General features: G+C 39.7%; 1 protein-coding gene across 2 annotated transcripts in view; it reads left to right on the forward strand.

Annotated features, from left to right (window-relative positions):
* The first annotated feature begins 9,291 nt into the window (after window positions 1-9,291).
* LOC124172840 overlaps window positions 9,292-26,975 on the forward strand; it is a 101,531-nt gene continuing 83,847 nt past the window's right edge. For both annotated transcript variants that reach the window (XM_046552334.1, XM_046552335.1), the window contains exons 1-3: window positions 9,292-9,723; window positions 13,545-13,685; window positions 21,923-22,147. In XM_046552334.1, the coding sequence (XP_046408290.1) occupies window positions 9,553-9,723; window positions 13,545-13,685; window positions 21,923-22,147 (537 nt within the window). In that variant the 5' untranslated portion in view covers window positions 9,292-9,552. The remainder of the gene's footprint in view (window positions 9,724-13,544; window positions 13,686-21,922; window positions 22,148-26,975) is intronic.

Consider the following 26,975-nt stretch of genomic DNA (forward strand, 5'->3'; position numbering starts at 1 on the left):
CAGAAAGCCTTAAAACTCATAATTTTGAACCATATATCTTGAAATTCCGCAATTTAATAATCTCGCACATACCGCTTATCCTGGTGAGTATTCCATACCACCACGCACCCCGGTATTATAGTTGCGCATAAAACCCCCAGCCTAGCTGCGCCCCTTGGCAGCAGAGTCGACACATTATAGATCTCGTTTTTTCCACGTAAAATAAGGGACGATCATATCTGCGATAGTTTATCCCAAGGATAGCTAGGGTGGAATTCTGTACACCGTACCGACGATTGTCGGTGTCGGTAAGCCGGTCCTACCGATAAGTCTCGTTTCGAGCGATTCAGGTGACGCGTTATACCGACGATTGTCGTTATCCCACCGACAGTTGTCGGTAAAACCGTCGGTATATACCGACGATTTCAAAACGCTCGGTAGGACCCACCGACACTTTTTAAGCAACATGGCGGACTTTTGTTTACACTTTTCGGCCTAAGCTGGCAATTTTAAATCATAATCTACGACGCTAGATCCGTGGAAGCGCTCTAATTGTATTTCATTTATAATAAAAATGATTGGTTAAACACACGAAACGTAAAATTTACGTTGTGGGAGCAGTATTAACTTTGCCAATGTTACACGTATACTACATTATGCGTTCCAATAGCGTAAGGTAATTTACATTATATATATTCCGTCATTTTAAGTATGAAACGTATTGATTTGCGTTTAAATTACTTACAAAAAGACACGATGTTGTCTATAGAGAATAAATGACTTATTTTATTAGTCAATATTAGATAACTGTCTGAATTTTTTTGCGATGTTATAACTCATGCATGAATCCTTTTTGATTCGGAGGCTGCGCGCTAGGTTTTGACTGCTTGAACAATTGAGAATGGATATCTTCAAGAGCGACACGGAGAACATGATATTGGATCCGCACTATATTTCCAGGTCAGACAGAAGCGATAAATTAAGAGAGATTTTTTTGCCGAACGGATAGGTATGGGAATTTATTTTTCCCCCAAACCATAATGGACTTTAATAAATGCTAATCGTATTTTCGTTTTTTCCCCTTTTTGCGAATTAACGGCTGGTGATCTAACAACCCCTGCCTTACCCAAAAAAAATACTGATCTAACGAATATAATGACATTCGTTGTTAGCTCATATTAGAACTTCAAATACATTATGATTATTTGGTTCAGCCGTCCATAAAAATATATCCACGCGCCAAAGGAAATTTGTCAAAAACTTCGACAGGCGTACAGACAGCGTTACCCAGTTGTTAAGCGAATTAGGCTGGGAGCCGCTGGAGACTCGGAGGCTGCGCGCTAGGCTTAGAGTGCTTGAGCAATTGAGAATGGATATCTTTAAGAGCGACACGGAGAACATAATATTGGACCCACACTATATTTCCAGGTCAGACAGAAACGATAAATTAAGAGAGATTTTTTTGCCGAACGGATAGATACGGGAATTCGTTTTCCCCCGATGATAGTGAAGGACTTATTCTATAGGACTATAGGAAATCGTTACACAGATGTTAATTGAATGATGCTGGGAGCCGCTAGAATTTCGATGGCTAGCTGTTGAGAATAAATATCTTTAGGTGCGACATTGAGAGAGATGTTTTACCAATATAAATGAATACTGCATGACTGAAAGCTTTTCCCAACTAACTTTGTTGCAAGTTAATTATGGAGAAAAATTTCTTAGTTACGAACGAACTATGTCGACGAGAGCGGACATTAATTATCAGCTGGACAGAAATAGTATAATAGTGGGAAGGGTGGTTTCCTTTAATTTTTTTATTGCCTTAATCGAAAGATTATTACTCCTGGATTACGCATTTTACGCTTTTAGACTTTTAAATGACGATGCCTATTTTTCGCGATTAAATAAAAGTGAAAATTTTCAAGCGCGCGAAAACGCGACGGGTAAGTATGAATGCTGGGAAAAACTCCGCGTGACGTCGTTCTGGTTCCCACTGCCGCAAGTGAGGTGACCTTGGGGCGAGGCTCTGAGCGCTGATACGACGCAGGATGCTAGCAGGTAGCGGAGTACCATGCTAGCTGGTAGCGCTTGGCTTAAATAAGGATTATTAATACCTTATCAAACGAAGGATCCTTTCCGACCATAGGCAGTTTTAATAGGTGATTATTAAGACATGTTTCCCTGAGCTCTGTGCCTCATGTGTGCATTGGTAATCTCAGACGATGTAAAACTCCTATATACTCGTATAGAAACTAGGCCCCTGTGACGTCACGTGGAGTGGCATCGCATGGGCGCCAATCTGGCCTTTTTCAATTGATGTTAAAATTGACCATTAAAATTCGTCTAAACTGGGATTTCTGAAACAAAATAATTTGTATATTATGAATACACTAATGGTGGGTAACGAATATCAACCAATGCATTTCGTTTTCTTTGATGAAGGAAACTACCCTATTCTTTCATCTTTGGGTGTGCACTTGCTAACATGTGTATACGCACTCGCCGCCACTGCATTAGTCCCCTTGAAACGTGGTATGAGTCAGAGTGCCAGAAAACGCTATCGCTCTCCTCGGAAAAGTACCGGAAACGCGATAGCGCTCCCCCTCACTCACTCTATCGTGCGCGACTGTTATTTTTACACGACCGGGCGAATGGCGAACTTTGCCCATGATATGTGCATATATGATAACACTTGATTTTTGTTTAAATAAATCTTTGTTTGTAGAAATTAGTAAAATCTTTGGCCGAGTTCAAATCAGGGATGGCAAGTGAAACGAAACTGTTTAGTTTCGACCCGGAGGGAAACGGAAATACGAGGCCTAGGTTTAGTTTCGTTCCCGCACGAAACTAAAATCACCATGGAGTTTAGTTTCCATCCGGGACGAAACTTTACTCCCAGGAATGAAACTAATAAATTAATCGAATCTCCGCTGCACGTAGTTAACCTTTTCCCTACTGTACACGTATCTATATATACGTGTGGACGTTTCCTGACCCGGGAGACGATGGGCGTATATGTACGTGTGAGATTTTCCCGGCCAGAAGAAAGAAAGCCGTATATATACGTTTTCTAGCTCCCCCCCTTTTAGGACGGTCGTGGGTTTACGTCGTCTTTGTCTCGGGACCCAACGCTTCGGGGTTTAGTCTTGAAAATGGTACAGTGTAACCGAAACTAGTCGGCAATAAAGTGTGTGTTTTGTAGAAAAGCAAAGCAATTTCCTTCCAACCATATAATGGAATTCTACAAAGTAAAGGCCTCAACAATTCAGTGTTTAGGATTAACCCTCGGAATCCGGGAGCAGGTACCCGGACCCCTCGTCTTTTATAACCCCTCTCAGAGGTAAGGGACAGCGGTCATACAATTGTTTATAATACAGTCAATTTTATAAATAAATATTTGTTCATTTCTCAAGAAAAATAAACTAGGAATTGAATTGTTTTTCTTTTGAGCAGCGTTTACAATTTTTAAACGAAATTCTACGATAAATATTTACTTTATACAGGTTTAGATTTCGTTCCTGCTCGAAATTAAAATCACCAAGGAGTTTAGTTTCAATCCGGGACGAAACTTTACACTCAGGAATGAAAATAAAGCAACCCATAATTCCCCAGCGTTGCGTTAACGCAGCATTATTGAATCATAATTCTCAGAACAAGTTTCTACTTCAGAATAATTTTTTCTTGGATTTACTGACTTTTTAAAAGTATCTTTAGTGTAAAGGTCGCTGTCAGGCTATGTTGCAAACAAACAATACTCTTCCAATGTACGATTTTTATTATGGACAGAAATCGGTTTACACTTGAGGCGGCACCGTTCTCTCTAGCACAGCGTTCTGCTGGCACCTTCTCTTATATTTCTGCCTCTCGCGGTGGCTTCTCCGCTGGTCTTATATACGCTGGATATACTGCTTTTGGTTCGATGCGGCAGCCTCGCCGCGTTGACCGGCCTCGCCTGGTTGACCGCGCTTCGCCTGGTTGACCGCGCTAATCAGCGTCGTTGCGTTGTACTTCCTGTTTGACTCGCAACACTAGTTCTAATTTTGTCATTTCCACCAACATTTTCATTCGTATAATTGTATTCTTAAGGCCTGTTTACACGGTACATTAACACGTACGGGTTAATGTCTAAATGTATGAACGCGAGAATGAATGCCAAAATGCACCGTGTAACCACCCAACTTGTGCGAATGCATGCACAGAAAATAGAACCTGTTCTAATTTGGTTCATGCATTCGTACATGTTCCGTTCCGGTCCACAAAAATCATTCACGCAAACGTACATTAACTCGTACGTGTTAATGTATCGTGTAAACAGGCCTTTATGACTGAAGGCGTTTGGCATAAAAATCGATGCGCACACACAAGACACCATAGGAAAAATTACATACCCCTGCATGTCCGTTGAAAGGTAGAATGGGGCATTTCCTCCAAAGGAATACTTATTAACTCTCGGCGAAGATGTCGAGTGTGCAAATCAAGACAAAAAATAAAAGATGTAACCTAATTTTTTTAAAGAATTACTTAAAAAAAATTTATTTTCCGGAGTTTTCCCAGCGTTGCGTATACGCAGTATTATGAAAATCATATAATATGATGAAAATATTTTATTTCCAAAAATTCATCTTAATTAGACCAAAATTAATCGGAAAATGTGAAACAACCGAAGTTTAAAGCCCTGAATACAGTATGGGGAATAATGGGTTAATCGAATCTCCGCTGCACATAGTTATGTTTCGATCCTAAAAGTTGAGTGGAGGGGGATAAGAGGGAATAGTTTCGACCCATTACGTTTGACATACGTGTGGAGAGGTTAAAACATCGAGCTTAATAATGGAAATTCATGTTTGCGTTCACTGTTCTCCTGTTAGCGGTTAAAATGCCCCATGCATCTAATGGCGGTAGGCCGAACCTCTACTTCATTCAACCATACTTCTTCTCTGTATGCAGGTCGAAACTTAACTGTTCGGAGGTGGAGCACGTGGTCCCTCGTGTGCGAAATATTATCTGCATTTCGTTTCGTCCCAGAGTTTTAATTTAGTTTCAACGCGGGACGAAATTTTACCCCCACCCAGTGAGAAATGGGTGGTGGAGTCCACGTGGAACCCACGTGGAGTCCACGTTGAGTGGTGGATATTTGGTGGTGGTGGATATTGAGTGGTTGGACCCACGTGGAATCCACGTTGATTTCAAGTGGATTTGTGGTGATTAGCATAAAATGGTAAACAGAATTTCTAATTTGTGGAACTTAACTCTCTGGTGTGACATTGCGTCATTTATCATCCTGAAACCACGCTAGTTATGTGAAAATGTATCGCACATTCTATTTTTATATAATTCGTGGAAAGGCAGCCATGAGAGCACATGAAAAATCGTAGACACATATATAGAAGGTTTAGCTATAGAGTGGTTGAGGTTTTAATGGTTTTAGGACAGCACCTACTGCTGTTTTAATTTTTCCACCAAATTTCCACGTGGGTTCCACGTTGATTCCACGACCAAAAACACGTGGTATCCACGTTACATTTCCACGTGGGTTCCACGTGGATTCCACCACCCATTTCTCACTGGGCAGGAACGAATCAAAATTAATGGAAACTCCGCTGCTCATAGATAAGTTTCGACCCATTACGTTTGACATACTTGTAGAGAGTTTAAAACATCGAGCTTAAAAATCGAATAGCCAGTATTCACCGTTCACCTGTTAGTGGTATAAATATGAGTGCCCTAGCATCTAATGGCGGTAGGCCGAACCTCTATAATTCATTCAACCATGATAAATGCGATGGTGGTTGGCGTAACATGGTGAAACTCCTTCATGACGCACAAAGGTTAAGAAAAGACTTCGCCGTTTCACAAAATAAAATATATTTGCGACCGGTTGGGCAGTGCCAAGGACATAATTAGTGCCGGAGAACACAGCTGAGAATATAAACTCCGATGCAATGACTGCAATTCCTGTTACATAGGAAAAACTGGACGGAATTTCAACATCCGGGCCAAGGAACATCGTTCATGTTTTACTAACAACAAAGAAACCTCACACTTTGCCAAACACCTCTTGGATTCCGACCACACAAGCGATTTCGAACCGATAATCCTACATAAAGAAAACAACGGCCCAAGGCTTGACGCACTCGAGCAGTTGGAAATTTTAGTGGGCCAAACCTCACCCAACATAACATTAGTTAACGAGCAGTTGTATTCTCACTATTCATCACTTTTTAATGTTTTTTCCGAGAAACCATTACGGATGCCACTCACCATTCCATAACACCCCTCCCCGTATTTCGTCATCATACACCAACCCTCGGCTTCCCCGTGCAGTGACCCATCAGCGACGTACTTCCCAAACCTACCTTCCCTTCCCTTACCCCCTCCCCCATTCCCCCCCCCTTTCTCCACCTCCACTCCACCGCCCCTCTAACGCCTTCAAGGGTATAAATTCTATGTACTGATACTTGTAATTGCCAGATGATGATACGCTGTATCGAAACCGGTCGCAAATATATTTTATTTTGTGAAACAGCGAAGTCTTTTCTTAACCTTTGTGCATCATTCAACCATATTTCGTACTCGGAGTGTGGGTCAAAACTAAACCATTCGAAGGTGAAGCACGTTGTCCCTCCGGTGCGGAACATTATCTGCGTTTCATTTCGTCCCAGAGGTTTAGTTTAGTTTCGACCCGAAGTAGTTTTGACTTCAATTTAGCTTCTCTGCCGATTTGGAACTGAACGATTGTTTACGCTGAGAATATTCTTTTCTTCAATTGAGAGCTGTTTTAAGTATGATTCAATTCGAGTAACTTTTTTTCCTACGAAAGAGTGAAACTGAGCACACTTGAATAATTAAAGCGAGCTCTTTATTGCAATAATGGAGAAGGTCATGACATGTGATCATCAACATATGACTTTTGAGTCGATAGTATCTAGTCGAGCGACCTTTTGATTTTTTAATGAACAAATCTGGTCCTGTTTACACATGCATCACCACGTACGAGTTTATGTCCGTTTGCGCGAATGATTTTTGTGGCCCGGTAGGGAAAATTTACGAATGAATGAACCAAATTAGATCAGATTCTATTTTCTGTACATGTATTCGCACAAGTTGGTTGGTTACACGGTACATTTTTGCGTTCAGTTCCGCGTTTGTACATTTAGACATCAACTCGTACTGGTTAATGTAGCGTGTAAACAAGCCTCAAGTCGTTTAGAACCAAAAGGCGCTGTTTTTGAATTTCCAACTTCATAGTTAGGCCAAGGATCAAGAATGGCCTCCGAGGCCATGGATCAGGGTTGATAAAAGTGAGGGAGCAATGCACAATTTAGGTTAAATATATTACAATAAGGGCACACCTTGATGTATTTTTATTTGCACATGTATTCGAATAATTACTTCTATGACGAAATATCACTGCATGCTTGCGGCTGCTCGACTCACTGTAAAGTCAACATTAAGGCCGTGTTCCAATCCACCGTAAATGCGCTCTTGCGCTCTTACCCGCACTTTTGGATCGTCACATTTCGGAAGTGACGTCACGTAGTGCGATTCCAATCCGCACTACGCTCTGCTCCGAAGAGCGCATAATCGAAGAGCACGAGAGGGCGCAAAGATCCACCCTTACTCGCTCTTCAGCCCTTCATTCGGATGGGATTTGATTCGGAGCAATGATTCGGTTCTTTAAATCGTTAATAAGGAATCGAGTGAATATCGAATCCGAATGAATCTTGAATAGATGTGAATTTAAGGGTGTCCAGTGACCGGGAAAGTCGGGAATTATGCATGAATTTTTGATCCACCCCGGAACTGTAGAAACGTTCATATCAAATTCATTTCACAGATAATTTTTCCAGTTCAACGCCCATTTTCTGGTTAAAATGTGTTTGTTGTAGATTTAAGTGCAACAGCTGAGAAGAGTTTTTTCAGCTGCAACGAAACGTGCAATGTCAGACGAGACAACAGAACCGAAATATACTAATATATGTACTCTATCTGAATGAATGTAAATATCTAACTATGTACTCAAGTAAGATTAAAAAAACACGAAGAATAGAATGCCAGGTGACGTCGACATCTAGTTAGGAGTTTGAAGCAGCTCGTCAGCCTTGCTTTGAATAATTTCAATGCTAACAAACGTATTCAATGTGTTAACTAACGTATTTCTTTTCCTTGTAAATACATGAATATGATAATGATATAACATGAAATCACTTCAATGATTTAAAGTCATGTAAGGGATTCGGGTAAAATCATGTAAAAAATTCGTATATATCGCAGTAATCACGTAAGATTAAACTGGGATTTGTAAAATTTCCCTGGAGAAGCTGGAATTATGCATGAAGTTTTCTGCTTTGGCTGGACGCCCTAAATCAGTCGACTTACTGCATTTCAAATATTATGACGGGTACCTATTTACAGTGATTATAATTTTTCATTTTCACTACATCTTTAATAAATTGTTTTCAGATATAAAAACCACTTAAATTTGTCTGAATGTACTACGAAATTGGTTGCCTACACGAAATTAGTAGCCTACAATTGATAAATATGCCGCCTATGCCGTATTTTATTCGTTATAACTTCTGCAATTCCATTTATAAGTACATATAAGCATATATATAAGTACATATATTTATAAGGCAATAAATTATTGCAACACTCACTTCATAACAACAACAACATTGCACTATTTTCTTACCCTCCAAATTTGTTACTCAACTTTTTTCAGTTTCGAAATCTGCCACTTGACAGTGGTGGCACTACTTGCAATAAGAGCAGGAAAGAGCGAAAGAGCCGTTTAGAGCGTAAGAGCGCAAGAGCGTAGAGTGCACCCTATGGATTGGAACACGGCCTAAGACTTTGATGACTCCGAATCCTTCAAATTCACAAATTTATCCATTGAATGAAAAAGTGATCAATTTAAATCATAATAAAAGACTTCCTTAAGCTCCTTGTTAATCAAGTTCGAAGGAGTTTGCAGAATATTTCTCAAGAACCCTGCATGTAGTGTTCTTGAATTTTCTGCTGCTGTAACAAAAGACTAACGTTACCAGCCGCAAAATCTACGAGAGAAAGGACTAGCGCGAGGTATGAGCTGAAGTTTTCTTGATTTCCTCTCGGAGAGAGCTGTAATGCCGTAAGATGTTCCACAGAGTGATCCTGAAAATCGATCGCTTCCCTCCAGCGCTCTGAGTGACAGATTTCCCAGCCCTGTTTGCCTTTTTTCGCATTTTGAATGTGAGTGTCGACGATGTAGACGCCACCTGTCGGATTGTTCATCACGCCGATGATAACGCTGGTGTTTTGTTTGTTGACGGTTTTGGAAAGTTTGAAACGCCAAGGTAGACGTATCGTGGCTGGCGAATTGCTTCAATTTTGCAAATTTGTCGAATTTTCAATGGCTTTTAAAGTAAGGTGATATCATTGCCAATAGGTTCGTCAAATTTCAAGCCCGAGCTATTCTTGATAATGGCCGTGAAACGCTGAAGTGAACGTAATGGCACCGCAAATGTGACATGGTTCACATTGAGTGATTTTCATGAGGTTCTCACTCACTTCACTCATGCAATAACGATGACTGCGTCCGATTCCGCAAAGGATTCGAGGAGGGAGGCTGAGGAGGGAGAGGCTTTTTTATGCCGACTTTGTCTCAAGACGTGTCGAAGTGCGGTCAACATTTTCGCCGTGGATGAGCCACAAGGTTTTCAGCTGTGGGAAACAATTAAGGAGATAATAAAGTTTGACGTGAGTAACTTAATTTCTTTAATGAATAAATTTAACGCGACTTTTTTCGTGCTCGCGCTGAAAGTTTTTTTTTACCTATTCATAAAACAACCATGTACCAAAATTCATTTTATATTAATTCATGCCATGTATGGAATTCGATTCCCCAAGAATTAAAAAATATCTCAGGATTCAATAATTTCAAAAAGTCTTTGTTTTCTTTTTATTTTTATGATAACTGAATTTATATAAGCGTCTGCAACTTGCAATTTTTGGTTTGTATGTTTTTTGTATGGTTTTTGATTTTGTTTCATGTTATTGGAAATCTGTATAAAGGTGGTTGTTTGAGTTGGTTGGTTTAGTGTTTGATGATTTCTTCTTCTTTTTTTTTTTTTTTATGTTAACCTTCTCAGTCTGAGTGTTTATTATTATGTATTTATTTAGGCTCCAAAGGAAAGGATTCCTAGAGCCAATAAAGTTTATTTATTATTATTATTATTATTAAAGTTTTCAATAACATGATCCTTTCTCCCATATATACCTATTCATCCTTACCTTTGCTGCTATTTTCGTCGAAGGTCGATTATAATTGTCATGGTCCTTGAGATTGTCCCTCTAAAAGACGTGGGAACGGAGATTTAAGTTTTGAGGTGCCCATCTGGGTCATCAATGTGTCTTCATTCATTCATGTCGCAAATTAAGGCTTCAGAATACAGAGCTGCATCTATGGATTTTTACTGTTGCTCTGAATTTTTTGAAATTTATTTCTCTCATGACGAGTTATGTAATTTTTTAGTGGCTCTGAAATATTACATCAGGGTTTCCTTTGACCGGGAAAATCGGGAATTATGCGTGAATATTTAGTCCCTTGAATTATTAATGAATTTTGCTCCAACCTGGAAATTCAAATTCATTGCAAATAAAATTTTGCCAGCTCAACACCCTTATTCTGTTAGCCAAAATGTTTTTGTAGTGATTTTAAGTGCTTTAAGCTTTGTAGAATTTTTACAGCCGCATCAAGACGTTGAATATCAGACAAGAAAACATCCGAAATGTTTAGCACTAAACCCTTAACTAGTGACGTGCAATTCTTGTTACACTAACAGTGACGTGCTGTCTGGGAGACCGCAATAAATCAAAAATTCATAAAATATTGCTGCGCCATTTTTATTGTTTTGTTTAATTTTTCTTTGAATGCTTAACTATTCTTAAACTTATATTAAAATTTTCACACTCCCAATACGAACCAATTTGTCATAAAAAATTGTGATTTGAAGCAGGATCAAAAAACTGATGCCAAAAACACTTGAGTATTAATTATTATATTTATGTATCAATATTTCGCCAGATTCAAAAAAGGCCTTAAATGTTAAAGTTGGAAGGCTAAGTAGTAGTAAGTAGCCATGAAATTTATCCCGCTTATTCCTATTCTTGATGCATTCTTAGTAAGTGACGTGAGGTCTCACAGACCGCTAATAGAGTTCAATTGCAAATTTACGGAAATTAATAAATGGAACGTTAAAAATTTTAAGAGTGGGATGTCCTTGTTATGCAAAAATATGAAGCTAACGAGAATTATAGATATTTTGAAATCTTAGTTTTGAAAATGTTCATAATTTTTGAAACGCAGCGGTCTCTCAGACCGCACGTCACCGGTTAAGGGTTAACTCATTTAAGATCCAAACAAGAACAGAAATAGAATTCCAGGTGATGTCAACATCTACTTATATGGTTGAAGCAGTGTCCAGGCCTGCATTGAATAAAATGAAATTTTGTATACAACTAGCTGACCCGTCGAATGCCCTATGGCCTAATTATGAATGGTTTCGATGAAAATTCATTGAAATAAATCCGTGTGACCAGGTCAATCCCATGTACCTAAATTAAATAGAGAAAAATGTTTCTAACAAGCCATTGAAATACTAATTTTTGTAATATCATTGAACTTTTTCGTAATTTGTAATAATAAGACAAAAATTATTAAAATCAGTGCGGCCTCTCTTGATCGTCTGCATCATAGCGGCGCTCATAGCCTCACATCAAGGTCACCTCACACGCCGACAGCAGGAACCAGAAATACGTCACACAGGCTTTTCCCAGCATTCATACTTAGCCGTCTTGTTTTTGCGTGCTTGAAAATTTTCGCCTTTCATTTAATCGCGAAAAGTAGATGTCATTTAAAAATCTAAAAGCATGAAATGCGTACTCCAGGAGTAATAATCTTTCAATTAAGGCAATTAAAAAATAATAGGAAACCACCCTATTATTGTTGCCCATCTATGAACTTTAACCCTTTCACTGCTGTGACCGTACCTTGTACGTCTGCACGGCAGACTGCTGTGAACGTACTTTTTCTTCTTCCCTGCCATGCGGTCAGCACTTTCATACAAGTACTCCGAAAGGTTGTTAATCCGGGACCCTTTCCTCGACGAGCTCACCCACACAGGACCGTCTCCTCGACCCTACCAGCGGAGGGCCTCCCTCCCGAAAAGTGACCGCTCTGACTGCAATTTGAAAATCAACCAAGCAATCCGATCATCATAAAATGATTGTTTTCATCGCACTCCTGCCAATCAAGCATTCAAGTACGTCTTTGAACTGTGTTTCTGCAATGAATAACGAATTTGTAAACTTTGCTAAAATAGCCATTTTCCCGTGGTCCGCAGCCACGCTTTTAGCAAAGTTAACAAAATCGTTATTTTTCATCGCGGAAACACAGTTTAAAGACGTACTTGATTGCTTCATTAGCAGGAGTGCGATGAAAATAATAATTTCTTGATGATCGGATTGATTCATTGTTTTTCTAATTGCAGTCTGAGCGGTCCCTTTTCGGGAGGGAGGCCCCCCCTACTGGTTGGGTTGATGAGACGGTCCTGCGTGGGTGAGCTCGTCGAGGAAAGGGTCCTGGATTAGCAGGGTTGATTGATTTAAATCACTTTGATTTAAATCGCATTTAAATCACTTGATTTTTATTTAAAAAACTCAGGTGATTTAAATCATAATGTGATCTATATGTTCGATTTTTAAAGAGTCAAAAAGAAAAGGAAGCTGCAAGTGCATAATTTTCATTTTTATTCCTTAATTAATACAATGAATCGACAGTTATCGGCACAATGGTGGCTCTTAAATAGAAATGATACTGTAGGAATGCATTTAACATGAGAATTTAATAAAATGGCTTTGGTTAGAATACTAGTGCATCCGTTGAAAAAAAATTGTTTTCTGATTTAACTTCTAAGCGTAGGCACCATACAAAGTTGCAATTACAGAATTTTTCTAAAATTCATATGCTTTAGAACCGCATAATATGGTACATTTGATACTTCCAATGTCAATTTTATATTATGCTGTGGTAATTTTAATTTGATACCATTGGCATTTCCATAGTTCTCTCCCCTGATTGACTAAATGTTGTATCAAGTTTAGAGTATGTTGCCTCTTATTGTTTTTGCAAACGATCATTCTCCAATATGCTGCTCAAATAGTTAGTTTTGCAAATAACTGAATTTTTGATGAATGGAGAATCATAAAAACTCATTTAAATCAACAAAATCCGATTTAAATAAAAAAAATCAACAAAAATGATTTTTTTGAAAAAAATCGTGATTTTTATCAACCCTACGGATTAGGGAACCTTCGGAGTGCTTTAGGCAGGCAACTACTCGAATGGCAGGGAGGAAGAAAAAGTACGTTCACAGCAGTCTGCCGTGCGAACGTACTAGGCACGTTCACAGAAGTGAAAGGTTTAAAGCTGATTTATCGCTGCCCATCTATGAACTTTAAATTATGATTTGTTTGAACACGTTATCACTCTGATTACAAATGCATTTTTTTCTCATCAGGCGAAGGAGGATGAAGCGCTGCCGGAGACCATTTGCGAGGAGTGCAGGGGGAAAATTCGTGACTTCAGGGACTTCCAGGCCATGTGCATTCGGTCGAGGCACGAATTCGTCTCGAGGCTGTTGGCGGCCAAGGGGAACAAGGTGAGACAACGTTGCGTTGCGTCCAGACCAAAAAAAGCTGAGGCAGCGCTGTGTACAAGGCAGGGTTGATAAAAATCATGATTTTTTTCAAAAAAATAATTTTTGTTGATTTTTTTGATTTAAAACAGATTTTATTGATTTAAATCGAATTTTATTGATTTAAATGAGATTTTTATGATTCTCCATTGCGCTGCAACAAACGAGAAAAACTCTTTTACACCACATCTACGGACTACACCGCAAACCAACTCAATAGGCCTGTACAGTAAAACCTCTTTGTATCGTAATGGAAGGGACCAAAATTTGGACATTTATTGGGCTGAATTCAACACGTTGCGTACGAATGGCGAGAATTTTTGTCATTTTTTTCCCGAACGTTCCGGACGGATGACAAAGATTCTCGTCATTTAGGTGCGTTAACCAGGGTTGATAAAAATCATGATTTTTTTGAAAAAAATCATTTTTGTTGATTTTTTGATTTAAATCGGATTTTATTGATTTAAATGAGATTTTTATGATTCTCCATTCATCAAAAATTCAGTTATTACCAAAACTAACTATTTGGGCAGCATATTGGAGAATGATCGTTTGCAGAAACAACAAGAGGCAACATACTCTAAACTTAATACAACATTTAGTCAATCAGGGGAGAGAACTATGGAAATGCCAATGGTATCAAATTAAAAATTACACCAGCATAATATAAAATTGCCATTGGAAGTATCAAATGTGCTATATTATGCGGTTCTAAAGCATATGAAGTTTAGAAAAATTCTGTCATTGCAACTTTGTATGGTGCCTACGCTTAGAAGTTAAATCAGAAAACAATTTTTTTTCAACGGATACACTAGTATTCTAACCAAAGCCATTTTTTAAAATTCTCATGTTACATGCATTCCTACAGTATCATTTCTAATTAAGAGCCACCATTGTGCTGATAACTGTCGATTCATTGAATTAATTAAGAAATAAAAATCAAAATTATACACTGACAGCTTCCTTTTCTTGACTCTTAAAAAATCAAACATATAGATCGCATTATGATTTAAATCACCTGATTTAAAAAAATAAAAATCAAGTGATTTAAATCAATCAACTCTGGTACAAGGTGTGATCAAAAAAAGACCGTGCTGATTTTATGCTGCTCATACTGTTCGACGGATCGAAAGAAACAAAAAGCGCCATCTTGCCACATATCTGATGACTAAAGGGTCATTCCATTTCAAATCAACCAGGCCATGACACCCACGGACTCGGATTTTCATGAAACTTGCCATGGTCATACATTCTGGTATTCAGGCGGTCCTCGACTTTCGTACAATTCGCACTTTCGTACATTCAAAATTGACACCTTTTACTTGACTTTCGTACGCTAAATTCGGACTTTTGGACGTTGGTCTGTAATTTTTTTTTAAATTCCCGCGATGTTTATTGCGCATCCCAACATTCAATTGTTTCAAGTAACAGTATATGCGAACAATACGAACGTATATAATGAAGGGAATTGTTGGTAGTTGACTCTTATCTAGGTGATTTATTTGGGAGAGAGACTGCCTGCTATAGGCTCCTTCATCAAGAGAAGAAGAAAGCCTTCATTGAAGAGATTTTTCAAAAAAGTTGACTACACATCATCAAATAGCTTTCAATAAAACTAGTAAGATCTTCTTTCTAATTGTGTTTTTTCGTTTGAGTGCTGTTTAATTCATGTAAACCTTCAGCAACGATATTGCACGAAATATCACACGAATTCCGTTTGTCTTTCGTCTTTTTTTAAAAACATGCGAAATATACGTGATCACGAATGTCACCTGCCAAATGTCGAATTTTGGTGTAAAAATTAAAAGGTATCCAGAGTGCGGGTTCAACAACTACATTTTGTTATGCTTCTTGATATGTCCTTTTATTTATAGTGGATGTAATAAGTGGAATGTCAACTTAAACGCCAAGAGGAAGTTTCACTCGATAGCCAACGGAGTTCTTGTTTTTTAAACTTTTATTTGCATTTTCTGCGTATTTTCGAAAGAAATTAGATGATTTGAGGAGTTTCATAAGCTTATTATTAAAATTAAGTCAATTGAAATGAATTCCGTGAAAAAAAAGGTTTCGGTACGTATATTCCGCTCTTTTGGAACGTAACCCCTAATTAGTATGGAAGTCAATGGTTCGACTTTCGTACATTCGACTTTCGTATAAGTTTTCGGGAACGCATTGTGTACGAAAGTCGGGGACCGCCTGTATACGTGTACAGTAGGGAAAAGGTTAATGAACCCTCTAGGAGTAGTGATGGGTACTGTGCAAGTGAGTCAGTTCAAATGCGTGACTCAGCAGATAGAGCTCAGGGAGGCAAGAGAGTCTTAGGGCAGGCGCACACTAGCGTGACCACGACCAGTAGCCCACGACCAGTTTTAGCATTGCAACAAATGGAGCGATGCGCACTAGGCCAAGTGCGACTCGTTGGTCGGACCCGAGTCGTCCGACCAAAATTTTTGAATTTGGTCGTCCCCGACTCAGCGGTCGTTGCGGCCAGAAATTACACACATTCTCATGGCGTGCCACACACTGACTCCGACTTCACTCTTACCCGATCATACTAACCGATTGCTATCGTGGGTGTGGTCGTGGTCATGCTCTGGTCGGAAGGTGTGCACCAGAGATCTGTCGTGGTCGTGGTCGCGCTAGTGCACGCCTGGCCTTAATTGGTGAGTCGCGACTCCCTCCCCTCAGCACACGACTCCCTCCCCTCAGCACACGACTCCCTCCCCTCAGCACACGACTCCCTCCCCTCAGCACACGACTCCCTCCCCTCCGCAGAACGCACACGACTACCTCCACAGTCACTGTGTGGGTTGGAGTCATGAGTGGTAGAAGTTGGCTCCATGCGCACACAGCTCCCTTGGTGCTCAATGTGTGCTGGAATTAACAATCGTGAGAAAGATCCACAGAGAAAAAAATCATCCGCCTTGACCGGGATTCGAACCCGGAGTGTCCAAATATATTTTAAATTTATGCTTCAGTGAATGCAGCGTCCCATATGAGGGATTGGAAAGAGTTCCGATCTAACCTTCGCATGCGCCATTGCACTGCGATGCTTGTTATACTTATGAACCATTTTGTTTAAAAGCTCTCATAGGGGTTATGCATCAGAATTGCAATTTCAGCAGCGGAAAAGCAACATGGGACAGGCACATAGTGTGACTCTTAAAAAGAGATTGAACAACCATCAGGAGTATCTCAACGCCATGTGATAACAAGCACGTCAAAAGTGACTTCGATGATTAAAATAATACACCCTTGGCCCTCCATCATCCCATGCATCTGATATTTTTTTTCCTTTCAATACACGTTACACCAGAACAATAGGGTAGTTTCCTTCATCAAATAAAACGAAAAGCATTGATTGCGATTCGTTACCCACCATTACTGTATTCATAATATACAAATTTTTTGGTTTTAGAAATACCGGTTTACACGAATGGCAATGGTCCATTTTTATCCTCATTTGAAAAGGGCCAGGTTGGCGCCCATGCGAAGCCACTCCACGTGACGTCACAGGGACCTAGTTTCTATACGAGAAGATAGGAGTTATACATCATCTGAGGTTACCAATGCATGCATAAGGCACAGAGCTCAGTGAAACATGTCTTAATAATCACTTATTAAAACTGGCTAAGGTCGGAAAGTTTCCTTCGTTTGATAGGGTATTAACCTTTTCGCGCCGAGCTCCTTTGCAGGAAGTTGCTTTTGGCTCTACGAAGGGTTTGAGATTTTCTTTTTCGCCCCGTACGGAGTTTTTTTTCGGCTTGGGACTGACCAGGTAGTCACTACCTCCCCTTACTGAGCAAATATAATCCTCGACCCTTCTCCCCGAAGGCAGCCCATCCCGGCGTACTTTTGCGGTCAGTTTATTGTTACCAGTGCAATTTTAATAATTTGATTGTTACTGTTGCATTAAATGTCAGTTCATCAATGTATTTCTTTCATTTTGCAATTCCTGTAGAACTATTAAACGAAGTTCTACGGTTATTTTTAGGGTTTTCAGGAAAACGGCACTATATCATAGCCAAATGAGCTTTTCCGAGAAGAGTGAGGTTATCATCTTCCACGTACATATTTCAGTAGGAGAATACTTACACCAATGAGAGTACTTACAATATGAGAGTAATTACCTGGGTAGAGCAGTTCTTATTCCTGCAATGGTATGGAATGCTTCTCACAACATGTGTCTACGTAAAACATTCCCTATTGGTACATTAAATTTACGAATTTTTAGGATATGCATTAATCAGTATTTATAGCGAAATTCGTTTATAATACCTTTGCATTCAAAGGTTGGTAAGAGGTTATTAAAAAATGCCGCTGCAATTTTGGCTCACGACAAAGAACTGAGAGAATCAAATTTTATTACATTACGAGGGCTTTTTTGTTCATAGAAGTTAAATCGGATATTCTATTGAATTTCACCACAAATGTACACTTAGAATGTAGCTAACAGAGTAACGTATATTTTTGGATGTAAATCATTACAATATCGCTCCTATAAACTTGCTTGTAAGTTATAAAAATAACAATTAAAGATCTAACCTTAGCGTCTCCAAAAATTGTTCTAGGTGATGATCAACTCTGTTAATATGAACGCTAGAATTCCGTTTAAAATTTGGAACCAATCAGCAGAAGATCCAGAATGTAATTCCTCGCATTGGTTTTCAATAAATACAACATGAACGTTTTTAGTTATTTTAACTCGTAAACAAATAAGTGACCATGAGCACCTTCCTTGAGGGGGACACTGAGAGCCGGAATGGGCCAATGTAATCCCCACACGGACAATAGGAAAGGGTCGGACCTCTCGCGCCGAGGGACCCTAATGGCGGTTGGGACCCACTTGGCATGCTTGACCGCGAAACCGTGAAAACACGGCCTTTGGCCTTTTCCTTCGAAAAATTCAAGCCGTGAAAAGCCGGCCTTCCATCTTTAGCAATAGAAAATTCAGGCCGTGAAATCACGTCCTGCGTAGGGAAGAGGTTAATAATCCTTATTTAAGCCAAGCGCTACCAGCCAGCAGGGTACTCAGCTACCCGCTAGCAGCCTGCGTCGTAGCGCTCAACTCGCCTCAAGGTCACCTCACAGGGCGGCAGCGGGAACCAGAAATACGCCACACGGAGAGATTTCCCGGCATTCATACTTAAGCGTCTCGTTTTCGCATGCTTGAAAATTTTCACTTTTCATTTATTCGCGAAAAATAGATACCGTCATCTAAAAATCTAAAAGCGTGAAATACGTACTCCAGGAGTAATAATCTTTCGATTTGGGCAATAAAAAAATAATAGGAAACCATAGGAGGGATTGAAACGAAACAAAAGCGCCATCTTGCCACGTATCTGACAACTAAAACGAGTGGTGTTGTAGGAATAGAAGGACCAACAACTTTGCCATTTCCACATGGTAATTTATTGACACCGACCATGGTTTCGTTTCAGAGTAGCATTATCAAGGTGAAAATTCAGGCAAATTGACAGTATATATAGCAGAAGGTTGGGTAGGGAAAATTAGTGGAAGCCGTTGATTAGGGGGAGGTAAGTGTTGGGGTTGGAGCTGCGTTTGGCATCACTGTGGGTGGAGGGGTGGATGAGTAAGGGGGAAAGTGGAGGATTCATCCATAGGGCGGATCGGAAAAATCAATTTTTTTCAAATCTATCTGGCCCAATGAAAAAAAGTTGTGGGACCGATCAAAAATAAGGCCTGAAAAATTTGAGACCTCTACGTGAACCCCTGACCCTAGCTGAAATGCAATTTAGGGGGGGAGGGTCAAAATTCGAAAAATATAATATTTTATGGTCAATCCCTATAGATTTTGCCGAGTTACTGCACTTTCAGGGCAATAATTTCGTGCATTTTGACTTATCTGCCACCGTTTAGCCACAAAATGCCTAATTTGAGTCCGCGCCCGCGAAGAAAATATTCCAACGCCCACGAAGCGTCGCGGATACAACAGCAGCAAGCTGATCCCGTCCCCTCCCCGCTCGCTTCTCCCCCTCCCACGCCTCGAATGCAGCAAAATTCATCCCGCGTGTACTGCTAGGAGAGCGTTCATCTTTGATAATATAAATCGGAAGATGGTAGAAGGTAAAAAAGGATGCGTAGTTAGACGACTTGTACCTTATTTGGTGCCTCTTCGGTGTTAAACGAATCGATGTTACCAACGTTTAGAGAAGTGATGAAATATTTTTAGATCCGCGAACGCAGGAAAAGAGCCTACGTTCTATGAAGACGCCTCTCGAGTGGCTATGAAGGTATGGGAACTTAGGATATGCACTTCTATTCGGTATTGTCCGACAGCTGTGACTAAATGGATATTGGGTGAAGAAAATTTCAAGCAAATCGTTTATCGCACCTTTGCTTCGCGATAATGTCAAGTCTTTTAAAGTTCGCGTGAGAAAAAAGGCAAAGCGGCAGGCGTTTCAGGTTTTTCGTTTCTGGGCGGTAATACCGTCAGTCTACACAAAGTGTAAAACCGTGTGTATAATGTTAATTGCGATTACGGTTTTAGCAAATTTTTGCATCAGAGACATTTCCACGAAAATGTCCAAGAGAACAATGTTCACAATAATTTTGGTTACTGTTACTGCGACGATGCTTCAGCGATGATGATGCCCAGGCGACGCCCGCCCACCTCAATTCGCAATTAAAACCATCTCTTCAATTTCATAATCCCAGTTGGCCCACCCTCGTTCATTTCCACCATTTTGATTTCGCTCCTGACCGGTCCGAAAAGAAATTCTCGTAGCGAATGTAGCGCCTATAAAAGTGCCTATATTAGCGCCATAGCCACCGGTGCTCCGGAGCACCATCTGTAGCGTCTGGTAGCGGAAGTAGCATTCATTGGACCGCACCCCATAGGGAAGCCGAAAAGCAAATGCGGGATGATACAAAAATGAAGAAGGATTTACGTCACTGCTGCTATTGTCGTTGATGAAGACAGGAACTCGCATTTATGCCATAGTTTTGGCATTCCCATCGTAAAAAATGCCCCAGATATGATACGCTAAAATTTTTTCGCGTAGGAATTGTGAGGTCTAGGAGCCGATATTCACTTTTTACATTGTTTTTTATGGGGTTTTACTGTTAAAACGAAGGCTTCTTCGCTTCTCCTGCTTGCCGGTGAGTCGGTGTGACGTCCCACCCGACGAATTGGTGCTGCACCGATCTGTTTGGAGGTACAGTGAGTCCTCGTTTAACGTCACTTACCGTTCCTGAAAAATGTGACGATAAACGAAATGACGTTAATCGAAGCATAATATCCCGTAAGAAACAATGTAAAAAGTGAGTATCGGCCCCTAGACCTCACAATTCCTGCACGAAAAAAATGTTAGCGTATCATATCTGGGGCATTTTTTACAGTGGGAATGCTAAACTATCGCATAAATACGAGTTCCTGTCTTCATCGACGACAATAGCAGCAGTGACTTAAATCCTTTTCCATTTTTGTATCTTCCAGCATTTGCTTTTCGGCTTCGCTATGGTGGTTGCCCGGGCAAGCGCCGCCTCGGCATCATCATCGCTGAAACATTGTCGCAGTTACAGGAACCAAAATTATTGTGAACCCGGCAAAAAAAGTGACGACAAAAACTCCGAGTTCTAAACGGAAAAATGCCTTGAAATCACTTTTTAGGTTCCTGAAAACCATTATGTCAAGTAAAACCATTCGCACCTACCTAAGAATTCATTTTGCAGAAATTTTTGCTAAAACCATAATCGCAATTAAGAATAAACACACCGTTTTACACTTTGTTTAGACTGACTGTATTACCACCCACAAAACGAACAACCTGCGACGCCCACCGCTTCGCCTTTTTTTTTCGTGCGAAATTTAAAAGGCTTGACGTTATCGTGAAGCGTAGGTGCGATAAACGAATGACGGTCTCAAAATTTTCGTGACGTTATCGCGAAATGGCGTTAAACCGGGTGACGTAGAACGAGGACTCACCGTACCTTCAATTAAAAAAAATTTCACAATTAAACCTTTTTTGCATAGCATACATTGACCTACACTCCAAGAACTATTTTAACATATACAGTAAAACTTTGATTTTACGCAGTTGGAGGGACCGAAATATGGGCACTGTACAGAATACGGCCCCTGAGACGGTCTGGTTGGGAGCTGCGATGATTTGGGATGGAACGACCTGTCGAGGATTGCTTGAGCAGAGTTCTACGGTATTATTTTTTTTTTCTTGCAGGATGAAGTCCTCAGGGCCTACCTTCGTGAATCATGCGCTTCAAGTAAAAGCGATGCCATCCAGATGGCATTGGCATCTGTCACTGCAGAGTGGGAGATGGAGGAACGGATGGAGAAGACGGCAGGGGAGTCGCGAGGTGCAATTGGAAAGTCGGCTGGTGAAGACGTAACGTCGACGCGGGAACCTGTGCTCCCTCCACCTCCTCCTACTGGGGATATCGCTTCCGTAAGCAACAATTCTCAGGGGAAATCGAATTCGAACTTAACAACCAGCTAGAGCATTGAAGCTTTACACAGTAAAACCTCTTTGCATCTTAATGGAGGGGACCAAAATTTGGGCAATTTGATGTATGGAGGTTCACTATAGAGAGGTTTTAGTGATAGGCACCATTTTTTCATATCTTCTGTCTTTAAAACCATTATATTTATGTGTTTAAACAAATATGCATGCATTAGTGAACATATATTCGCTACTGCATGATTTTTACCATGATTCGAGAGAAAGAGATGTGATCTCCCTTAATTGAACAGTCACTCAAAATGATTAGGATAGTTGGATACCTTTATTCTTATTTACTGTTAGGTATGCTCCCATATTGAACAAAATGGCCATCCCTAACGATTAACGTGAAAATAACAGCACATTAAAGGTGTATGAGAAAAATAAACGTGAAACATTTATCGCTGAAAATTTCACTCCATGTACGCAATCGTGGCTGCATTAATGGTCTCTAGTTGTCACTGTACGATTTACAGAGGTAGTTAGGCTCTCTCAGGGGGGTCTCCTTGGTATGATTAGTGGAGGTTTTACGAGATAAAGACGTTCACTACATAGAGGTTTGCTTATAAATTTACATGTGAATCTGACCGGGCCGTAGGGGTGGTATGAAGTATGGAGGTTTACGATGTAAAGAGGTTCACTATATAGAGGTTTTACTGTATATTGGTCAGAACTGGATGACAATGCAATTTACTTACTCCTTTAACCACTATCGGAACAGTATTTCGACTAATTTTTAGGAATAAAAATTAAATGTGGAGTTCCAAAAATGGTCACTGAAATGCAGGCGCTGCAGTCATGATAGCTGTATTTAACTGACTTTAGAACGTAATAATCACAGCAATATCCGCCGTGGTATAGTTGTTATAAAATGCGACTGCTATGCGGGGTAATCCCGGATGGAGACTCTCGGAAAGCGTTTTTGTTTTATATCAGCTCAAGTTGACTGTGGAGGAAGCGTCCGGTGCAATTGGAAAGTCGGCTGGTGAAGACGTAACGTCGACGCGGGAACCTTTGCTCCCTCTGCCTCCTCCTACTGGGGATATCGCTTCCGTAAGCAACAATAGGGTAGTTTCCTTCATCCAAGAAAACGAACGGCATTGATTGCGATTCGTTACCCACCATTAGTGTATTCATAATACACAAATTATTTGGTTTCTGAAATACCGGTTTTGACGAATGGCAAGGGTCAAATTTTATCCTCATTTGAAAAGGGCCAGATTGGCGCCCATGCGACGCCACTCCACGTGACGTCACAGGGACCTAGTTTCTATACGAGTAGATACCAGATAGAGATTACCAATGCATGCATGAGGCACAGAGCTCAGGGAAACATGTCTTAACAATCCCTTATTAAAACTGGCTAAGGTCGGAAAGTTTTCTTCGTTTGATAAGGTATTAATAAACCTTTTTTAAGCCAAGCGCTACCAGCCAGCAAGGTACTCAGCTACCCGCTAGCATCCTGCGTCGTATCAGCGCTCAACTCGCCTCAAGGTCACCTCACAGGGCGGCAGCGGGAACCAGAAATACGCCACACTGAAAGGTTTCCCGGCATTCATACTTAAGCGTCTCGCTTTCGCGCGCGTGAAAATTTTCACTTTTCATTTAATCGCGAAAAATAGATACCTTCATTTAAAAATCTAAAAGCGTGAAATACGTACTCCAGGAGTAATAATCTTTCGATTTAGGCAATAAAAAAATAATAGGAAACCACCCTATTCTCAGGGGCAATCGCATTCGAAAGAGGAAGAGTCTATAAGTCTGAGTGTTCAGATTGTAAGTGTGAACGCTAGTTTGTTGTGTGTGATTACAAGGGGGTCATTCCATGCCAAATCATCACAGAAAAGTGGACTTTTCAACCCGACCGTCTCAGATTTGCTTGAAATTTGGTAGGAAGTTGAAGCACATGAAACTGTGCCCATACACAAAATTTTAACCTTCAGCCATACACGGTTTTCATACAGCAGGGTTGCAAACATGACAAAAAATGCAAAATTTTCCTCCGCATGCTCTACAAAAATAAATCATAACTTAGGTAATAATTGCGGTAGAAACTTCCTGTTGGTCTCATTTTAAAGTTAAAGGAATATGGTTTCTGTAAAAAATATTAGATTTTAAGATACCGATTTTTTTTATTCCGAGGTCACACCATGTGACCTTTGACCTCGAGTATCTAAAAAAATGTATCTTAAATTTTATTCGGAAAAATATATGTTAAAAAGTTAAATGCATTCTATCTTTGGTATAAATTTCATTTTGGGATGGCTTTGGGAACAGGAGTAAAAAAATTATTGAATTATGAGTGAAAATAATATCCCCTATGAAAAAGTTGTACACAAGTTCTAAACAGGCTGTGTACAATGTACACATTTTAGGTACATTTATATGCTTTTGTATATTAAAGCCTACATGAGTACATTGTATACAATATACTCAATTTCCATTTTGGATGTGTACAATGTCATTTTATGTACATTTGCATAAAAATGAACTCATTGTATATGCATATATTGTGTGTCCATAAAATGTATACAATGTACGGTAGTGCATATTGTATACAAAACATACATTGCATACAAATTGTGATAAGCCAAATTTTTATACAACATACACATTTTTTATACCATTTGTGCATCCACACCATAACCTGGAAATCCTTTGTACATTGTGTACAAATTGTACGCTAAATTTTCATTTGACATTTTATGCTCTTCCTGTATAAAACATCCATCACACAAGTTCAACATTCTCTAGCTCTCTCTCTTTCTGTAAGTGCACTACTAGTCTGGTAAGCAAGCTCAAGTCTTGCTCGAGCTTCTGTGGAGTTCACGTGTGTTTCAAGGGACTACTTAGTGTGTATAATAATTGACAACTTAAATAAGTGTGTGGTAATGGATAAGAAGCCCAAGGGCTTAAGGGGATCGGGTTGGTGTGGTGGCTAGAGTGTTGGCTTCCCACCCGGCGGGCCTGGGTTCAAATCCCGGCAGCGGCAGAGAATATTCAAAGACCGCCCGATCCCTGCTTGAATATTGTGTGGAGGACATTTCAAGCGCAACACTCCGTCCGTCACTCCGTCCGTCGGATGGGACGTTATGCCTTTGAACCCTTGGCGCCTTTCGTTAAGAGCAGGCTAATACAGGCGGTCCTTGACTTTCATACATTCGACTTTCGTACAATTCGCACTTTCGTACATTCAAAATTGACACCTTTTACTTGACTTTCGTACACTAAATTCGGACTTTTGGACGTTGGTCTGTAATTTTTTTTAAATTCCCGCGATGTTTATTGCGCATCCCAACATTTGATTATTTCAAATGGCAGTATATGCAAACAATACGAAGGTATATAATGAAGGGAATTGTTGGTAGTTGACTCTAATCTAGGTGATTTATTTGGGAGAGAGACTGCCTGCTATAGGCTCCTTTATCAAGAGAAGAAGAAAGCCTTCATTGAAGATATTTTTCAAAAGAAGTTAACTAGACATCATCAAATAGCTTTCAATAAAACTAGTAAGATCTTCTTTCTAATTGTGTTTTTTCGTTTGAGTGCTGTTTAATTCATATACACCTTCAGCAACGATATTGCACGAAATATTCCCGAAAATATTCACGAAATATATTGTCCGAATTCCGTTTGTCTTTTGTCCTTTTTTAATAACATGCGAAATATACGCAATCACGAATGTCACCTGCCAAATGTCGAATTTTGGTGTAAAAATTAAAAGGTATCCAGAGTGCGGGTTCAACAACTATATTTTATTATACTTCTTGATATGTCTTTTTATTTATAGTGGACGTAATAAGTGGAATGTCAACTTAAACGCCAAGAGGAAGTTTCACTCGATAGCCAACGGAGTTCTTGTTATTTAAACTTTTATTTGCATTTTCTGCGTATTTTCGAAAGATATTAGATGATTTGAGGAGTTTTATTAACATATTATTAAAATTTAGTGAATTGAAATAAAATCCATGAAAAAAAGGTTTTAGTACGTATATTCCGCTCTTTTGGAACGTAACCCCCAATTAGTATGGAAGTCAATGGTTCGACTTTCGTACAAGTTTTCGGGAATGCATGCAAAGTCGGGGACCGCCTGTACTTTGATTCAAATTGTATGATTTCTCTCTTATTTGTATTGTATATGTACATTCTGCTGCCTCTTAAGTCAGGGTATTTCTTATTACTGTGTCCTCACATGAGGTGTATTAATTGATGACATCTACCACAATTATTATTGTGCTACAGATGAATAAAGATATTATTATTATTAATATGATTTCAGCAATATCATCTTCATAGTTTTCATTGGTGCCATAGTAGTCCAAATTCCATTCGATATTATCGAATGCTTCATTGGTTTTTATTTTGGTGCAGTTTAGGGTTTACATGTTGCGTACCGCGGTATTTAAATTTCTAGGAACGCCGATTCTGGGTGGAGGTGTTGAGATTGGAAATATGCATTTGGTTTAAGCATGGTTAAAAAGCTAATGTTTAGGATATAACTTTACCCAATCAAACATTATGATTAGAGATGCGTGAAAATCGCAAATGCGATAAATGTTACATACAGTGAGTCCTCGTTTAACGTCACTAACCGTTCCTGAAAAATGTGACGATAAACGAAATGACATTAATCGAAGCATAATATCCCATAAGAAACTACAGTGGAACCTCGTTAAAGTGAGTACGGGCTATAGCGACACCCCCGCTATTACGAGAGATAGCCGATGCACCGTCAATTGACCCTATAATAAGCGTGTTAAAAAATTCGTTTTTA

Source organism: Ischnura elegans (assembly GCF_921293095.1).
Source record: "Ischnura elegans chromosome 13 unlocalized genomic scaffold, ioIscEleg1.1 SUPER_13_unloc_3, whole genome shotgun sequence".
Lineage (NCBI taxonomy): Eukaryota > Metazoa > Arthropoda > Insecta > Odonata > Coenagrionidae > Ischnura > Ischnura elegans.